This window comes from Lygodium microphyllum, chromosome 7 (assembly GCF_053477565.2).
Source record: "Lygodium microphyllum isolate KBCC chromosome 7, Lygodium_microphyllum_v1.1.10, whole genome shotgun sequence".
Taxonomy (NCBI): domain Eukaryota; kingdom Viridiplantae; phylum Streptophyta; class Polypodiopsida; order Schizaeales; family Lygodiaceae; genus Lygodium; species Lygodium microphyllum.
Window position 1 is genome coordinate 158,845,738 of NC_141141.1, and position 19,274 is coordinate 158,865,011.

At 45.2% G+C, this 19,274-nt stretch overlaps 1 protein-coding gene across 2 annotated transcripts in view; it reads left to right on the top strand.

Moving 5' to 3' along the window:
* SOS4 (pfkB-like carbohydrate kinase family protein) overlaps positions 1 to 19,274 on the top strand; it is a 215,922-nt gene that overhangs the window by 45,417 nt on the left and 151,231 nt on the right. For both annotated transcript variants that reach the window (XR_015691438.1, XM_087682182.1), the window contains exons 3-6: positions 15,397 to 15,501; positions 15,592 to 15,675; positions 16,392 to 16,465; positions 18,484 to 18,548. Coding sequence is in view for 1 of the 2 variants with exons in the window: in XM_087682182.1 (XP_087538308.1) it covers positions 15,397 to 15,501; positions 15,592 to 15,675; positions 16,392 to 16,465; positions 18,484 to 18,548 (328 nt within the window). In the remaining variant the exon portion in view is untranslated. The remainder of the gene's footprint in view (positions 1 to 15,396; positions 15,502 to 15,591; positions 15,676 to 16,391; positions 16,466 to 18,483; positions 18,549 to 19,274) is intronic.

The following is a 19,274-nucleotide window of genomic DNA, read 5'->3' on the forward strand; positions in this document are numbered from 1 at the left end:
CGCAGAGCAACAATTCTACGGAGTAGGAGGCCCCCACAGCTCAGCTCACATAGATAGAGAGCAGTCACTGACTTTTTCATTGATACACGACAGAGTATGGCAGATACCACTACTACTGCCACACAGCCTACAGGAGTACATCATCATTGGACCTCATCTTCTGTAGGTGTCCCTTTGGATAGAGCAGTGGCACTTAGCCGGTCTAGGCGCCCACGTCCACCCGGACGAAGGCCTAGACATCCACACCACAGACAAATTAAAGCCATCATTGAGCGCCACAGGAGACAGATGCCAAGACGCCTCAGCCATGCAGAGATACACCTCCCTAGAGAACAGACATATCATTGATGGAGAGTTTTCCTTTTTCTACTCTCACTTTCAGATCACTGACATGTTTCCCTTTTATGGGACACTATTTCATTTCCTTTTCAGTCTTATAGGCATGTTTTTCATCTTTTTTCTCGTTCCAGATGAGAAACACACCATCATTGTATGTACTGCTTTGGTCTCATAGGCCACATTGGCCTTTTAGAGACGTTAATATACTCTCTCTCTCTCTCTCACACACACACACACTCTCTCTTGGGCCATTTCTCTCTCTCTATAACCTCTTTTTAATAAAAAGTTTGTTCTTCTCCAAACTTCTCAAAAAATTCATTCACTAAGGTAGACAATTCGATAATCACATGAGAGGACTAGTGTGATCTTTTGTCCATTGTAAACGCTCCGAACAATGTAGTATGCTGAACAATTATAATATTTATTTTCAAGACTTAATATTTCAAGAAATGGAGAAAACAAATACTTGAAGTTGAATATGACAATTATTTAAAAAATTGCAGCCATGAAAACGTAAAAGTAATGAAGACAAGATTGAGAGTTGAAGATGGGCAACCCCCTTGAATGAATGTCTTCTACTCAATCCAAGTCCTTTAGAGAAGAGCTCAGTTACATTCAATTAGAGAGTGAGGAGAAGTAATTCCCACTCTCACAAGAGCATGTAAAGATGTAGATGCACACATGCATTACTTACTATGTAATACAAACAACTAATTTCTTTATAAGATGATAATAGAAACATGGAAAATCACCATTTCTATATTGACGGATAACAATATATCCATATAGCTTGCTTTTTGTTCTTGAAATTGAAGAAAAGCTCGAGAAGGAGAGGCTCTAATGAGCTTATAGCTTTGCTATTTGTAAAACAACAGCAAAAGAAGAGGGAATATCGAAGAAATTGATGATAAAGTGGAGGATAATGATGTAGATGGATGGGGCCAACTTTTTTCAATTGTTGTACAAGAGTTTATAGCCAAGAAAACTAATGTATAATAAGGAAAAACAAGCTTTTTTAGTGCAAAAAATAGAGTGGAGTAGCAAGACAAGCGTCTAGCCACATCTTATCAACTATGACAAGTGGTAGGACACTTGGAAGCTCGTGTGAGCTTTTGTACAAGAGTTTATAGAAGAAAATTAATATAAAATGAGGAAAATGAGCTCTCTTTACAAGAGAAATGATAGAGCTACTGCAAAAAAATAGAGTAGAGTAGCATAAGATAAGTGTCCTCAACCACATGTCATCAGGTGTGACAAGTGGTAGGGCACTTGGAAGCTTGTGTGACAAGTAATCTAAGACTCGTCTCTTTTCTATGGCATTCTTTTTGGGCTGAGTGTTATCAAGAATAGAAACATCAAATTTAGTAAGCACACCTAGACCACAAAATCTCCTATTTTTAGAATGTCATCCCTATTTTTAAGGACTAACATTTTTAGACCAACCTAAGGCTCCTAAAATTGAGGGATCTCTTAAAATTAAGGGATCCCTTGAAATATAGAGACCTTCCAATATGGATGCCATATGAAAGATCTTTATGAGTAAATAGCAAAAACAATGCTGAAATCTTGATACGAGTTTTCATTAAGCTTTCAACCTACACATGACATTATACAAGCATTTTGTGATCATGCCATCTTGCTAATTGTAATTTTCAGTTTCAGTGAATCTAGCCCACACTTCAATGCATTAAAATTTAATTCTTTTGTGTATGAGCTTGATTGTGAGATGCTTGAGTTTGAGTCACAAGCGCCCAATCAAGTCATATAGGTGAAAGTGTGTAATACCTTTTCTTTAACCCATTGTGTGGGTTCACCATAACCTGCAACCACTTATTAGTGGCCAACTCATGCGCATTTTTCTTTATATCTAGCAAGTGCAAAAGAAGAAAATTTAATAAACGATTAAATATGCAAAACAGTATAAATGTGAGAGTGCACAACGAAAGAAGGAACATGAACATAGAGAGAAGGAGACAACATGAAGATGAAGGAAGAAACTAATTTGCACTGACTAAAATAAATGTTGAATATAAATGGAAGGACTAATCAGTCCCTGCATGCAGCCCGAGGCATTAGTGAGAGCACCAGATCTGGTTGGACCTGATAACGGCAATAGTAACACTGACGGAGGAGTATACCCAAAGTTAGAGGTGCAACTTGCAAAAGATGATGGTCAAAGTGAGAAGGGACTAGCTATAAATAGCTAAAGTCAGAGATTTAATCTTCCAGGTTTTACTGTCGACTACTTGCCGTTGTGTTCCGTTGCGTTACGTAGCTACCCTCCGTCTCCGCTTGATCTGTTGTCTGGGCCCGACCTCTCCCCTCCCCCGCGTGCTGCCCCTATCTTCTCCGCCTTGCAGCCCGGCAGACGGATACACCACTTGAAAAAAACTACTTTCCCCCCCGCCGCACGCGCGAGGGCCCAGCTGCGGGATTGGCTCCACTCCACGCTACGCATTGGCACATCGCAGATCGTGGGGGCAGTCCTTATGGGCCAAGGGATCTTCATGGTTCGACTCACCTCTGCGGACACAGCTCGTAAGTAAGTGGAGAGCTTGCCCTATGCCTCCACGAAGGGGGTCATTTACACGGTTCCCTGGTATAGCAGCTTCACAATGGAGACATTTGCGCTCCATAACAGATTTCTCAAACATCTAGTCACCTTACTTTTCCCCGGATTGGCGGTAGAGTACTGCCAATTAGTGGAGGACTTTCGAAGGCTCTTCGGCACAATTCTTCCTGCCTCCTTTGCGGATGCAGTGACAACTGCAGGAGTCCCAAAGGTACGAGTGGCCGTGAAAGACACAAAGAGTATACCAAAGTTCCTAGAGATTGAGGCAGGAGGTTACTCCTTTATGCAGTAGGCCATTGTGACTGGGCAACCAGGGCATGGCTTGCGCTACTATGAATTTGGGCATCAGGCAATAGATTGCACGCATTTCGGAGCCAAGGCGGCTTCGCTGACAGGCCCGCGGGTGGACGTTGACAGTTTCACATGGGTCGAGAGATAACATAGAGGGAGATTGCAGGAGGGCCGCGGCCAGCTCCTCAGACACAGGCTCGTCAATAGGGAGCAGCAGGGTGAGTGACTATCCCCCGGCAGAGCACTCCATAGCCCCCCCTACCCGGCAGGACCATAGTCCCCCACATCACACAGCCGCGCCACAGACTACCTCACCTGAGATTCCACAGTCCACTAGTCCTACCCCATACTCGCCACGCGCGTCCGACCACCCCACCATCCCTCGATCCTCTTCTCCCCCACCACCTCCCCTGTCAAGCACCCCTCCTGATCCACAGTCGGTACAGGTGATCCCCCCCCCTCCCACAGGAGGTGATGAGCCACACATGCCTACATCCTCCTTCTACCAATAGTCCTGTCTCCCCACACAGCCACCAGCTCATTTGCCCCTGCCACCCGTCACACTTTCCCGTGACAGGCGTAGTTGTTACCACATGAGTTTTTCCGTAGTGGCCTGTGGTCTTACTTGAGAGTTGCAGAGCGCGAAGAGTTTCCACTACCTCTAGAGGTGGGGATCTTTGTGGTGCGTAAGTGAAGGAGGAGCAAGGTCCATCTACTAGCACCACCGGATGGACCAAACTACGCCTTTTTCCTTCAGTCCTCTCACTCAGGGGATTGGATGATGACACAGATAGAGGAGGTGAAGAGTCAGGTGGCGGACCACATCTCCTAGTGGATAGGAGGAGAAGGACTAGCACTGTTTGCACAGCAGTAGCTAGGTTGCATGATGGACATTAATTGGTGGGCTGGTGCCGAGGTTCCACACTTGAGCATTATCTTTCGAGCCCCTCCACAGTGGAGAGCTCCGATGGATGTGATCGAGTGGCCCCTGGCATAGGCGGCCTGTTTCTGCTAGTGTACAGAGTCACAACTCTCAGCATGGCTGATAGATGCATTGGTAGTACCACTTGGAGCATCTATCACCCCTATGGTCCGCCCGAGGGCCACCATGAGGGACTGGAGTTCGCCGTCCTGGCTCGCAGCAAAGCGTACTTGTATGCCCCATAGTTCTTCATCCTCATCAGTAGCTTCCACACTGAACATATGCCTGTTCGGTCAATCACAGGTTTCCTGATGAGCTTACATCTGGCATCCTGGAATGTGAATAGTCTCCACTAGAGTGGGGTAGGTGGTTCCAGGAAGTTGATTGTCCGGCAGGAGTTGCAGCTGACCCTTGTGGGATGGATAGAGATCCTGCTTTTGCAGGAGCACAAGCTCACCTCCGCCCAGGCCCATCGGGTAGGGAAGGTTCTCCCAGGCAGGTCACACACCTACTGGGGGTACGCCATCGGCCCCCACGGCACGAGTGGCGGTGTATGCACCTCTATTGGCCCAAGCCTTACTGCCTGCGTACGGGATCATGGGGTGATTGTGGTAGGGAGGGTTCTATGGGTCAGGTTGGATATTGGGGACTCATGCATCGAAGTCCTCAATGTCTATGCTGTCAGAAGTGGTAAAGCAATGGAAGCATAAACAACATGCTGAAATGAACTGCTGAAACACAAGAGAAGAAAAATAAACACAAATACAGATGAGAACTTAGATGTATGCGTGGGAAACGGAATTCATATAGAACACGAGACAACAACATACAACAGTGAGTCACTGGCTGTGTGGGCACCCTGGCACCGGCTCCTCTCTCCTCAGAAGAATCTACAAATGATGGCTGAAGTACAGAAGAGGAGAAGGAGCCCCAACAATATATAGGTATAAAATGGGGGGAGCATTAAATGCAGTCGGCCAGCATTAAATGCTCCCTAGCCCTAAAAAGGGCACTAGAAAATGCCAGTAAAAATACTATAAAAAGGCCACAGCCTCTGCAGCACAGACTCACACCTGAGTTGACTATTCTACTAACACCCTCTCTCAGATCAGGGGTGATCTGATACAATACAATAGTACAATGATGGGGTATCATAAACTAGACAACATAGAACCATTAGAAGAACCATGGATATCCATGCAGTGAGAGTGGCAAGCCCACCACCAAGATGCCTCGGAGAGTATCTGACATCAATGTGGAGTATACTAGCACCACTTGAGAATAGAGAAGAATCATAGCAGCTCTCTGTGTTATGTCACCTATGTCACTTCGGACATACAAGACCAATCTACCAAACATGTCTCTAAACATGTGACCATGGAATCCCTGCCTTCGGCTAGAACCGCCAAAGTGTCCCCTCATATGAGCTCAAGACGAAAGCCTCCCGCTCTCTGTCAAGTAACCAGCCCATCATGAACCTGGATGTCAATCCTAGCTCCAGGATTTGTACCTGCCAGACTTCGCGCGATGCTTTAGCAATGTCCCTCTTTGGATCCTGTGCATCTGTATAGACATATAGATGAGGCACGGCTGCCCCATCTCACCACCCTCTCACACTCCCTCTCTGGCACTGGAGAGTTGTGAGGGATGTCCGCGTCACCACCACTAGAAAGCAACTGAGGAAGGGGCCACTAAGCCCTTCCCACGATCCGAAGAAGAGGATCCCTTCCGTGTCTTGGACTTCACCTTGGCTGGAGGATCGGGATCGGAATATGAGGCAGAGGATGACTTGTCGGAGGAGTCCGCATCCCGCTTCGTCTTCTGCTCCTTTTTCTTCCGAGAAGCCGCTAACTCTTTGCAGTCCTTCCTTAAATGACCTTTCTTACCACAATGGTAACATTGGGCCTTCAACTTCTTCATCTTTGAACCCCTCTCTGAAGCTGCAAGAGCCTAACCTGAACCTCCATAATGTGACCGAAGCCTCCCCTATAGTCGCAAAGTAGCCTTGTGCTCAAGTAGCATGGAGGACATGTGAAGAAAATTGACAGGAGTCGTAGATGTTTGTGCCCGTAAAGCATTCGCCACTCCATCAAATTCCCGAGGAAGCTTGTAGAGTACTGTACAAACAAGATGTGCCTCTGATAGGGCAGACTGCATAGTGCGAAGTTGGTCCTGGAGTTGGGTAACACAAAGTGGGAAGGATTGAATAGTATCTTTGGATTCAAACTTCAGTTGCTGGAGCTGGCTATGGAGAGTAACGGCTCTCATGGTGGAAGGAGCCTCGTACATCAACTATAACTTCAACCATACGTCTGGAGCTGTCGTACAGGAGCTGACCGCCGGTAGGACTTCTTTGGAAATACACCGAAATAATGCCGAATAAGCACGGGCATCATCCGAATGTAAGCACAGCCTCCTCATGGTTGTCGTCATCAAAATCAGATGGAACAGGAGAAGGTTGTTGAGGACGTGCCACAACTCCATTAACAATAAATCAAGGCTTCATCACCTCACTCCACGTGTAATAATCAGGTCCATGGAGCTTGTCATCAGTGGATGTGCATGGAGGAGCCATCTGGAGAGGATTTAGAAAAAACTAGAGAAAAGAAGGGATTGGGAGAGGAAACACAGCCAAACCACGAGCACAGACTGCAAAAAACAAGAGTTCACATGCAGGATAACCCAAAAATTGATCAAAAGAATCCAAAATCTACTGCACAAAGTCAAAAAATCAGTTCAAAGCTCCCAGAAACAGCAAAAACGGCCTGTTTTGCTAGTCGCCCAGCCCAAAATAGTGCTGAAAACAACAAAATGCAGGCTGCACACTGCATAAACAGGTGTAGGGAATTGTCACCAGCAGCCTGATGATGAAAACATAGGCAGCAGGAAGTGTTGGACAATAGGCAATTGCAAATCTGCAGAAAAAGGCAGGTCAAATAGGTCGCCTGTATGGAGCAGCAGTCGCCTGATCAGAAAGAGGGAAAATAGTCCTGAAAAGCAATAAAACACAGCAGAAACACAAAACCTGAAAACTAATACCATGTCAGAAGTGGTACAGCAATGGAAGCATAAACAACATGCTGAAATAAATTGCTGAAACACAAGACAAGAAAAATAAACACAAATACAAATGAGAACTCAAATGTATGCCCGGAAAACGGAATCCATATCGAACACGAGACAGCAACATACAATAGTGAGTCACTGGCTGTGTGGGCACCCTGGCACCGGCTCCTCTCTCCTCAGAAGAATCCACAAATGATGGCTGAAGTACAGAAGAGGAGGAGTCGTCCCAACAATATATAGGTATTATATGGGGGGAGCATTAAATGCAGTCGGCTAGCATTAAATGCTCCCTAGCCCTAAATAGGACACCAGAAAATGCTAGTAAAAATACTATAAAAAGGCCACAGCCTTTGCAGCACAGACTCACACCTGAGCTGACTATTCTCCTAACATATGCTTCCATTAAGGTCAGGGTACGCAGCAGGTTCTGGGTGGCGATTGCATCAGGACTCCTAGAGGTGGACTCTTGGATTGTTGGAGGAGACTTCAACAACCTGGAGGCCTTAGAGAACCAACAAGGTAGAGGCAGAAACTGCCAGGGCATGGCTAGGGAGGAGCAGGAGGCATGGGAGGTCTTACTACTGGCAGTAGGAGCTCGTGATGCTTGGAGAGACCCAACTTTCCACAGGAGGGAAAGGTCGTTGGACTTCTCGTGGGGACATAGGCGGCTAGCCGGAGTCTCGTTGGAGCGGTTGGATAGGTTCTATGTAGGAGAGCGGGGATGCTCTTGCCAAGGCCAAATAGGGTAGTTGGCTGGCACCACTCTGTCCAATCACTGCCCGGTCCTTCTGATACTTGATCCCCCAGCATCTTCCCTAGGTATACGATCCTGTCGGATCCTTGATTCGATCTATAGGAGAGAGGAGGTGAAAAGACAGATTGAGCAGATTTTGACCAGGGAGTGGAGCAGGAGGGACTAGATTGCAGAGGAGGTTGCAGAGGTCCTAGCCGAGTCGAGCAGTATCTACCAGGAGGCAGCCCTACAGGCCAGGTAGCAGTGCTGGGAGGAGGAGAGAGCACTCCGGCGGTACCTAGGAGCTACGCAAAGATTATCACAGGAGACACTAGGGGATCCCATTCTCCACGCATAGGTGTGCGCACGAGCAGCCATTGCCGGCCTAGAGGACAAGCGCTCGGAGTTCTCATTCTGCACCTTAGCAACCTTTTGGGCGCGGAAGGGGGACACGATGTGCAGGGATTTCTTTCAGCCAAACCAGCCCCGCACCTCAGGAGAGCAGATACGCAGCCTTCGGGATGAGTATAGGAGGATTCGCTCTAGATGAGGTGATGGAGATTGCCACCGACTATTACAGATGCCTTTTCCAGCTGGAGACAGCCTTAGCCAGAGGACAGTGTTGTAGACAGTAGGTCTGGGATCACATCCCGTCCCTTGTCACCGAGGAGATGGAACGCTCCCTTCTAGTCTCCTTTACACAGAGAAGGAATTAGAGGAGGCTTTCCACACATAGGACGAGCAAAAATGCTCGGGAGAGGATGGCCTCTCCATGGCTTTCTTCACCACCTTGTGGAAGGTGGTGAAGGACCCCTTATTGTTGACTTTGTAGGAAATTTTCAGCTTAGGTCGGATGCCAAGGAGTTTATCATCAGGTCTTATCAGTCTCCTCCCCAAAGGGGGAGACCGGTTGGAGCTATCCTAGTGGAGACCGATCACCTTGTTGCCAGTTGTCTATAAGGCACTGGCAAAGATGATTGGTAGGCGACTCCACCCCGTGCTTCCAAACATCATTCATGACACACAAACAGACTTTTTCCAGGATAGGAGCATCCTAGACAATGCCTTTACCTTCTTTGAGGTGAGAGAGTGGGCCTAGAACAGTGGTCAAGGTTTGGCTGTACTACTCCTGGATTTTGAGCCTTGGCTATGCGCTTTCTTCACTCTACGATGTAGTGGCTTGGCTTCTTGCAATAGTGGCACTTGCCCTTCTTGGTTTGTGTGCCCCCTGTTTCTTATTGCCCTCTGAAGTGGCTGAAGTCCGAGAGCTCTGTGGAGCATTCTTTGCTTGGCTGCCCTTGCTCTTCTGCCTTGCCATAAAAGCCTGCTCAGAGGCTATAACATCCACATCATTGTTCTTTCGTGTTTGCTCTTCCTCTAAGAGAAATTGACTAGCTGAAGGAAAGTAAGTGGCTGTGGGGAAATCCTCATGGTGAGGTTCAAGGTTGTATGAAAAGCCAAGTACGAGGGCAAGCAATGAATTCAAGGTACTAGATATTACCTGTGCATTTGAGTAATACTCATCTACATTCATAAGCTGCTCACGCAAGTCGTGAATTTTATTTAGATGATCCTGCATAGAATCACCCTCATCCACCCTCACTGTCTCAAGCTCTTTCTTTAAGAAAGAGATGCACATCTCAATCTTTCCAGCAAACATCTGCTCTAAGGTCAGCCAGGTTTCTTGTGAAGCAGTTGCAGACCGAATGTGAAGGATGATAGTCCGCTGAACTGCCAATGCAATCAGCAACAAAGCCTCTGTATCCCGTGTATCCTATGCCTTTTATGCTACTGATCTCTGGGAAAGTGGCTGAGCTACAGCAGGCTGAACAGGCTGAGTTGCTCGTTGTCCATGTCCTGGAGGAGAAGTAGGAGGAGCCACAACTCCAGGCCTCATTTCTTCACCGTTGACATAATCCCAAAGATTCTTCGCAATCAGCACATTTTTCATCGTGAAGGACCGGAGTGAATAGTTCTTACCATCCAACGTGTCCTCCTTGGATATGTAAGTAAAGACATCACCTCCTTGATTTGCCATGATAAATGATGCTGATTAGAGGGCACAAGAGCAATGTCTCAAGCTGGACCAACTTGGAAATCTCAAAAGTTTGCTCTAATTAGCAAATTGGAGCACACACTATCAAAACTGTCTGAAATGCATGCTATCCAAGGTGCTATTAATGTTCAACTGCATTGAAAATGCAAAAAGCTCCAAAATTTCTTTTCTCAAAATGCACGAAAACAGTCTATATCAGATTGTCACAGACGTACATGTGCCAATCACTGAGCGGACTGCAAAAGCCCCAAATGTCTAACGACCCAAAATGCATAAAATCTTTGTTGTAATCGTGTCCCAGACATGTGTACCAACTGAGAATGCTTGCCTAGGCAACAGGCCCCTTCCAGAGAAGTGAATTTGAATTTAAAATTGATTTTGTTTTAAAAAAATGTTTTATCTTCGTTTGCTAGACTTGTAGGTGCAACTCAGGCGGATTTGGCAAGCGGACGGGTGGCGTTCAGCCACACTGGGTGAAGGTTGGTCGTGTAGGTCGAGGCCAAGCAGGCGGCACACTGTGGCAGCAGGTGTTGAGAAACCCTTCACCCTTCACCTATAGTTTGCATTTTTTTGCATTTCTGTATTTTGCGTTTAGGGTTTGCAGCCCCAAAAAGGAGCCATCCTAGACTAATTGTGTCTATTTATAGGTCACTCTCTGATTCATTCCTTACGGCTGATTCATTTAGTCCGTCACCTCTTCTCTCCAGCCTCTCCATGGCCCTCACACCCCTTTAGGAGGACATTGCGGTTCGTGGTTCGTGGCTGTCTTCATCATCTTCCTTGTGCTATGGCACCCTTGTTCCCTTGTATCACATTCACTCCATGATTCAGAACTTCATCATTCCATTCATTAGAGTTTATTCTCTCTTCTCTTCTTTTCTCCATGTTTGTTGAGTTCACTCCGTGTTCCTTCCTGCAAACCCTATTGTCTCGTTGGTATGTCATCTTTTGACATGGTATCAGAGCTGGATTTGCTCACCTAGCAACGAAGATCCTCCACTCCAGTGAAGGTAAAGACTGGTAGCGGGTTCGACATCCACTTCTCTTCTTCTTTCGCTGTATCAATATTTCGTTTTTACAAGTTTCAGGTGTTTTCAGCTTCTGCCCATACCCCTTTCGCGCAGGACATTGCAGTCTTAGCTGTCCTTTGCTGTCATCTACAGTCTGGCGCCTGTTTCCAACCTTCTACCCGCAATTTGCAATTGTTTACAACAGAACGATTGTTGCTGATCACTCTCCATTCAGGAAACAATCTCGTTTTTGTAGATTTAAGGTATTTTGGCTTGCTGCCCATACCCTGGACGCGGAGGACATCGCGGTCCAAGCTGGCCATTGCTGTCTATAACAGTTTGGTGCCTGTTTCCAGTCTACCACACACAGTTCGCAGCTGATTTCAGCATACTGATTGCTGCTGCTGGTTTTTCCTGCGTTTTTAGTCTTTCTCTCTCCTCCTCATCAAAGAAGACAAAGACCAGTGGCGGGTTGGGCATCAACATTTGATTTCTCTATCATTTCCGTTGCGCATTGGGAGATATCCTTTTTCTCCCTTCCACCCTCCCTTATCTAGTTTACCACACCGTACCATAGCGTCTCCCTCGATAGATTGCCAGACTAGTGAGTGTTCCTACTGCGGCAAGAATGGTCATTCCACCGATGACTGTCAACATCAACCTTTGCTCCCTACCCCTCCAGAGTATATGCATCTTCCACCATGCACTCCTTGTGCCACCTCTCCTTTCTGGGCCACAGAGATTGTTCTGCATCGGCTATTGGAGTATTATGCTCAAGGCAATAAGCCACAACCGACACGCACTAAGTCCTTTTGAGCACACGGAGGCTTTAAGACCTTACCAGGCGATGAGCCCTCCTGGAGACCACCCCACTACGTGGAGGTTTCCCCCACCTACGTCTGGGTACAGTGGCTTCCCCGGCCCACATATCCTTCATAGTCCACTCTCTTGAGAGCCCATGACTGTTTCCTACCCTTGGCTCATCCTGAGCCTCCTTCTTCCCCACCCTCTTCCACTCAGGTTCGAGAGGCCACTTCTGGGTGCTTTTCGGCTTCTTCTTCCAAGCCCTAGATACCTTCTTTGGCACAACTAGTGGCACTTCCTTCGTCATCAGATGCTTCGCAATCCGTGAGCCATGGGTGGTTGGATTCCCTTTCTCTCTCAAATTGGGATACAGAGGGGGATTTTCTTACTTTGCCCTTAGAGGGGGCTTCCAGTTCTTCTTCGGCTTTAGAGGGGGCTCCTACTTCTACTCCTTCAGATTCAGAGAGGGACTCTATGTGCCATGAAGTTCTTCACACACCACCACCTTTCACTTTCAAGTAGTGGCTTTCCTTTGAGCAATCATTTCCTCTACTCATATCCAAGATCTAGAGGATCTACCTAGATTGGGGCCCATGGGTCTTTAGTAGTGACTCGGTGGCTACCTTCGTATTTCTTCTAGCATGGAGTCACAGAGCTAATGGCTTTTCTCCCGAGGTTGCGTTTTGGGTTCTACAGCTCATCCTGTCTCCTGACTATCTTTAAAGGTTTCCTTTTAGGTAGTATTCTTCGATTGCAAGGTGGATCTTCTTCGTCCCTTGGTCAGCATGGAGCCACCTCCCGAGATGATCGAGTACGGGCATATTCTTATGGTTCTCGACATCACACAAAGTCCGACATTTCTCCTATGCATTGCATGATTTCATCATCTTTATACCAGGGCACTTGGGAAAGTGAACAATTTTCCCACGTGGGACATTGTCCAAGTGGCTCCTATTGCATGAGCATTCTTCAATATGCAGCATTGCATCTCCACCTCACTCTTCTCTTGTTCCCCTTTTTGGGTGCGAGGGGGGTGTTGAGAAACCCTTCACCCTTTACCCGCAGTTTGCGTTTTTTGCGTTTGTTTGCAGCCCCAAAAAGGGGCGCCATCCTAGACTGACTGTGCCTATTTATAGGCCACTCTCTCATTCATTCCTTACGGCTGATTCATTTAGTCCATCACCTCTTCTCTCCAGCCTCTCCATTGCCCTCACACCCCTTCTGGAGAACATTGCGGTTCGTGGATCGTGGTTGTCTTTATCATCTTCCTTATGTTCCCTTGTATCACATTCACTCCATGATTCAGAACTTCATCATTCCATTCATGAGAGTTTCTTCTCTCTTTTATTCTCTTCTCTATGTTTGTTGAGTTCACTCTGTGTTCCTCCTTGCAAACCCTATTGTCTCGCTGGTACGTCATCTTTTGACAACAGGTGGCAGGCCTGGAGTAGGCGGGCAGCAGGTTTGGAGCAAGTGGGCGGCACTAGTTGGAGCTGCAGAGCAGGTTGTAGGCGGCGTCTGGGCGCAGGGGACGGGCACAGCTAGTGGTGTTGGCACTTGTATAGCTGGGCGTAGGGGGGTGGGCGCAGCTAGTGGTGTTGCCGTGTATATCATTGGGTGTAGGGGACGGGTGGGTGCAGCTGGTGGTGTTGGCGCTTGTATCGTTGGGCATAGGGGCGGACAAAGTTGGTGTTGGTGCCGCCTATATCAATAGGCGCAGGGGATGGGCGACAACTGTTGGCGGTAGTGGTGAACCAGGAGGCGGTGCCGTTGAAGATTGGTGATTGGTGGAGGGTGGCTGCAGACTAGAGGAGCACAGGACAAAAGCAGCAAGGATTGGTAGTGCTGCAGGTCTGAATGGGCTGTTGCTAGCTAGGAGGAGCTGAAGCTGAGTTGATTGAGATCTCCAAGAGGTTGAGATGGACCATGCGAGCCCGTAGCTCTAATACCAAATGTAAGAACAAGAAAAGATTGAAGCTCAGTTGAGAGTGGAGTAGACAGTGTAGAGTGTGAGGGCACAACACCCAATGCAATAATCTGAAGTGTAAGGTGCAAGTACAAAGTACAACCCTTAAACCTTAGGGTTGTATGAGGGTGTTCACACCCGAAGTGTGTGATACACGATAAGTGCCTAAAACTGTGTAACATAAGCACATAAAATAAAAGAAATAAATTTGGGGGAAAAGCCTGTTGTACGAAGAGTAAAAAGTGCCCCAGTGTCCTATTGAAGATCATTGACACTCCTCTGTGAGCGTAGGTGTGAGTCAAACCCAACAGACTAATGGAAGGAGTGATCAGTCCTTGTAGGCAGCTCGCGGCATCAGTGAGGGCACTAGATCTGGCTGGAAATGGTGACGACAACAGCAGCACCGGAGAGGGAGGAGCACGCCCAAAGTCGGAGGAGCAGCCTGCAAAAGATGGCGGCGGCCAAAGTGAGGAGGGACCAGCTATAAATAGCTGAATCCCCCAAATCTTGTTGACTGCATAAAGAGGCCCTAAATATGGCCAACCTGCTGAAAAATGAACAGAGGGATGCAATAAATGCAGTCTGACTGCATGGAAAAATGTGACAATTAATGTCATGGCATCTTGGACAGTTTGGAAGCAGTTAGGCTTGGGCAGGAGGTGTAAACTGACCGACAAACACAGGGAAAGGGTCTAAAACAAGAGAAATGCATACTAACATGCTAGAGCTCCTATGTCTTCATTACACTTCCATGGGAGCTCACAAATGGGAGATGATAGATTGACAACACTAAAAGTGGTAAGCTAACAAGAAAGTCTCTAAAATTTAGGGATTCCTCAATACGGGTGTCATGAAAGCTCTTTATGAGCACATTACAAAAACAGTGGTGAAATCTTCATATGAGTTTTCTATAAAAAGAAATATGCATTTTAAGGTTTTACCCTACACATGCACATTATACAAACTGTGCGCGCTTGACCTTTATATGTTTTAGTTCCGGTTTTTACAGGCACCCAACCAGGTCATATAGGAAGTTGTGTACTATCTTTTCTTTAATCCTCTTCATGGGTCCACAATACTAGTGGGTCTACCATACTAGTAGTGACTAGCTCTAATACACTTTTCTTTATATCTACTAAGTGCAAAGGAAGTAAATTTAATAAACAATTAAATATGCAGAATAATAGAAAGGATACAAATTCTTTTTTGTTGTGTTGTGACATGCATGATGAAGGAATAATATGTAGACCACTTTTGCAGATGCAGAAAGTAAGGTAGGGCTCTAGTATTAGGCAAAGGCTAATGCAAACTCCAATCAGCGAGTCTGAATTATGAATAAAAGATTGTGTAATTAATTAGCAGTAATTCTGACCTGAGTTTTAAATGCTTAACAGACCAGATGCACACCCACCATCCTGGATGATGACTGCACTTTTATATTGAAGTGCTATAAAATTCATCACAAGAGATGCTGAAATTCTAGTAAATTGCAGTATTTTAATTTTTATGGAATTTGTGACTCGTTACTTTTATGGAATTTGGGACTTGTTACTTATAGATAAATTTTTGTTAGTTTCTGGATAAATCATTCCTTGTTCCTCTTCTCAAGATTACAGAAAATTTGCATTGCTGTGCAGGTTATCCAGTTTGTCGTGGTCAAGTATTGAACGGAGAGGAACTTTGGAACTTGATAGAAGGGTTGGAGGCAAATAATCTTCTTTACTACACACATCTTCTAACAGGTGCTATATCTAAGCTCACAGTCCATGCATGCTTATTCATTTTTTGAAAGTGAAGCTGAACATGAGTTTTTTTTGAAACCTTATTGACAGGATATATTGGTTCACTATCATTTCTTGAATGTGTACTACGCGTGGTGGCAAAACTACGGTCTGTCAACCCTCAATTGATTTATGGTAAGATAGCAAACATCTTCTTCTTCAACCTTATGATTTCCTCTCTCTTTAATACAATTGATACTGTTTTTGTATGATCTTTTGCCAGCCGTCAGTGCTTTTTGTTCACTGTCTATAAGCATGATCGTTGTAAACATTGATGGAGAGGATAACATTATTGGATCTAATGCTTGTTATATTTCTTTCTTTAATCTCTGATATGGTCAGTTAAGTATGTCCATTGAGCAGATTCAATGCTCTTTTATATGTGTATGAATGAACCATACAAAAGGAACTGTCTGATGTCTACGAAGTATAGCAAGTAGACATCACTTGATCTGCTTCAATTTTGGTGCAGTAGAAAACTAATGGGTTTCATGCTGTAGTTTGGAGGCTTTAATATCAAGGTTGCATGATTTTATGAAGCATTATTTTCACCTTTAATGTAAGAAAAGTGATGGAGAGTGCTAGTTTTTCTAAAATTATTGCACATTGTACTCATGTGCTTCTCAAGAGTTTTTGACAATGAGAAGTCACAACATTTCAAAAGGAGAAACTTTTGGGATTGACATACTCTTAAATTTTAGTTGGAAACACAATAATACGATTTTATTCTGATTTTCTTGATAGAATGATCTCTTATGGCTTATAAACATTATATGATGATTTGCACAGCTAAGTCAAAATAATAATTGCCACATTTGTACTTCTCTGATGGCTTGTTTTCTTGATGATAGTCTGTGATCCAGTGATGGGAGACGAAGGCACACTTTACATTCCAGAAGACCTTGTCCCGGTGTACAGAAACAAGGTAATCTTAGACTAATTTATACTTATCTACGCTTTATCATTTGGGTTCATTATGGGATTATTATATTCCATATTAATGCTGTGTTTCTAGCTGACCTGATTCAAATGATTCATGAGGCACACGATTCACAAAAAAAGTGTTAAGGAACTCTCAAAGACTCTAGATGCCATAAAATTATTTGTATGAAGGCTTATTTTTCCATATGGGACCTTTTGTTAGTTCTCTCGTTGCTTGATGATTTCTTTATAGTTGTGCCTTTAGAGCATCTGTGCAGATTACCTTTAGCGATACCTAGAGAGCAGGATGAGTTGAGGGATGACAGATGAGGAGTTGTAGGAGATCTTTACAAGTATGTCTCCAGATCAGATGGTCCACTTTAGAGATATGGCAGACCAGGAGTTGTCGTAGTCATTGTTTGGGCGTTCTGCGAGGTTTATCTCAGTACGCTCTGGTGCTTCAATCTCTTGTAATTGAAGCAACCTATTAAGATCCTTAGCGGCATAGTAGAATGAAGAACAAAGCTGATAGAAGACTGAATGATACAAGAATGCAGCAGTCAGCCCCAACACGCAGCTTGGCACGTCAGCATGGGTGCTAGACAAAGGCAGGAGGAAGAGATAAAAAGAGATGGAGGGCTGGCTGAATGATCTGATGATCCGTTGGAGTGAGGGAGGTCGGGTTTAAATATCCAGTCATTTACAAAACTGGCTTACCAACTGGCCGACCTGCATTAATGCAGGTTGGACCAGTCAAAACATAATGCTAGGGCTAAAATGTGGCCTGGATTGGTCAGCCTGCTCGCACTTGGTGTGTCCGTCCACTGCATGGCTATTTGTGCCTGCCTGGAACACTAGGAACAGACTGCCCAAAATGAAATGTAGGAGTGGGATTCCCACCTGAAGTGAAGATAGGAGATGACCATGCATGACATACGACTGCTAACAAACTCTAGGAGTGGGTAATTCACCACATTGGATTCACATTGATGACTAGCAGCAACAGGATACTTACATTATGCTTTGGTAGCTTACAATGGATGCCATGGAGCAATGCAGCCATCCACTGCTCTGGAATGGATGCCATGGATCAATGGAGCCACTACTGCTCTGGAATGATGACAGTGGCAACCTGGAAACTGTTATAGCACTTGCAAGTGCCTCTTGGGATCCACAAAAATGATCTGTGTGGGACAAATTAGGATTATTGGAATCCAAAATTGAAATGCTAAAACTGTTTGTGGCAGTCCATTTGTGTGCCCACAACAATACGGAAGACATCTTCAACTGCCTGAAAGTTTCAAAGATTGCCAGATTGCCGTAAAGGTCAATGACAACAGGGAGAGAAGACAAGGAGAGGGTAGGACAAAAGCAAGAGAGAAGAAAAAAAGTCATATAAATGTCAAAGGTGCAGCCAGGGTTGGAAGGAGAGAGAGCAGGGTGGGGCTTGGGTGCTGTGGGGGTTCAGCTGAGGAAGACAGAGATTGTGCAGGATTTCAGGGAATTGGGATTGGTGGGATGGTTCGGGAGAGATGATGGTGGGGAAAGGAAAGGAGTGAGGGTTGAGGTGGCTGTAGAATTAGCTAATTCTATTTTTTATTGAAGAGGGTTTTGTACATTTTTTTCCGAGTTGGGAGAGGTTGATTAGATGAGCAAGATTAAGGATGAGAGGGGGGAAAGGGTGACAGAGACTGCAGGAGAGCGGGGCAGCGCAAGGAAGGAGCCACAAATATTGAGGTAAGAGAGGGCAGGAGATTGGGAGGCAGGAAGGGAACATCTGCAGGGTGGTATCAGCATCCCAGTCATACAGTGTTTAATATGGGGGGATGGAGGTAAACATGGGCAATGGTCCAATATGTGCTGTTTTAGTGTTAAAGAATATTCTGATTGCTTTTATTGTCTCTTTCTTATTGAGTGCCTGCTTATTGATCCCCAAAAACATTTTCAACCTAGCATTGATGTGGAAGTCTTTGTCATTTCATTAGATTCTTTAATAGGGTGAAGTGCATACTTTGTGTGCAGGTTTTACAGCTGGCAACTATGGTCACTCCCAATCAATTTGAAGCAGAAAAGCTGACTGGCTGCAGGTAATTAACCATGAAGCTATGCCTGTGCTAGTTGCTTGCAGTTTTAGGTCCGTTGTTCTGCCTTTTTGCTGTATTAATTGGTTTTACCTTGTGTACATTGTCTAGTTCAGGGTACAACTATGATTCCATTTCATACAATAGTTGATACTGCTTATCAATCTTGCAGAGTCAGCAGCTTGTATACAGCCAAGCAGCATAGCCTTTTCTTGTTTCTTTCAGTTAGTGAGCAAAAACCAAATGACTTGCTGGTATAGGCAGGAGGATTCTTGTGTCAGAAAGCTCTAAGAAAGAATTTGAAAAGCAGGAGAAGCAGAAGGGTTCATGTGTAAGAAATGCAAGAGGAAGTGGTGAAGGGAATCTCCAGACATGAGGGAGGCAGTGCCTAGTATGAGATACAAGGCTGCTATCATTGACTTTTCCAAGAGGGATTGGGTCCATGACTTCACTAATTTAGGTTATGACATTCCTTGATTAGAGATGCTTGAGGCTAGTGGTTTGTAAATAAGTATTCAAACAAAGAAAAACTCAATGTGTACGATAGAAACACAATGAACATAGTAGAACTCAAAGGTAAAGAGAACTGAGAGTGGACAAAAATAGATGAATAAACAGACTATAGTGATATGAATACAATGAACCTCAAATCTTTGTGTGAGCTGGAAGAGGAAAAGGTTAGATCAAGAGTGGTGTTGATTTTAACTAGTTTTGGATCTTGATCATATTCAT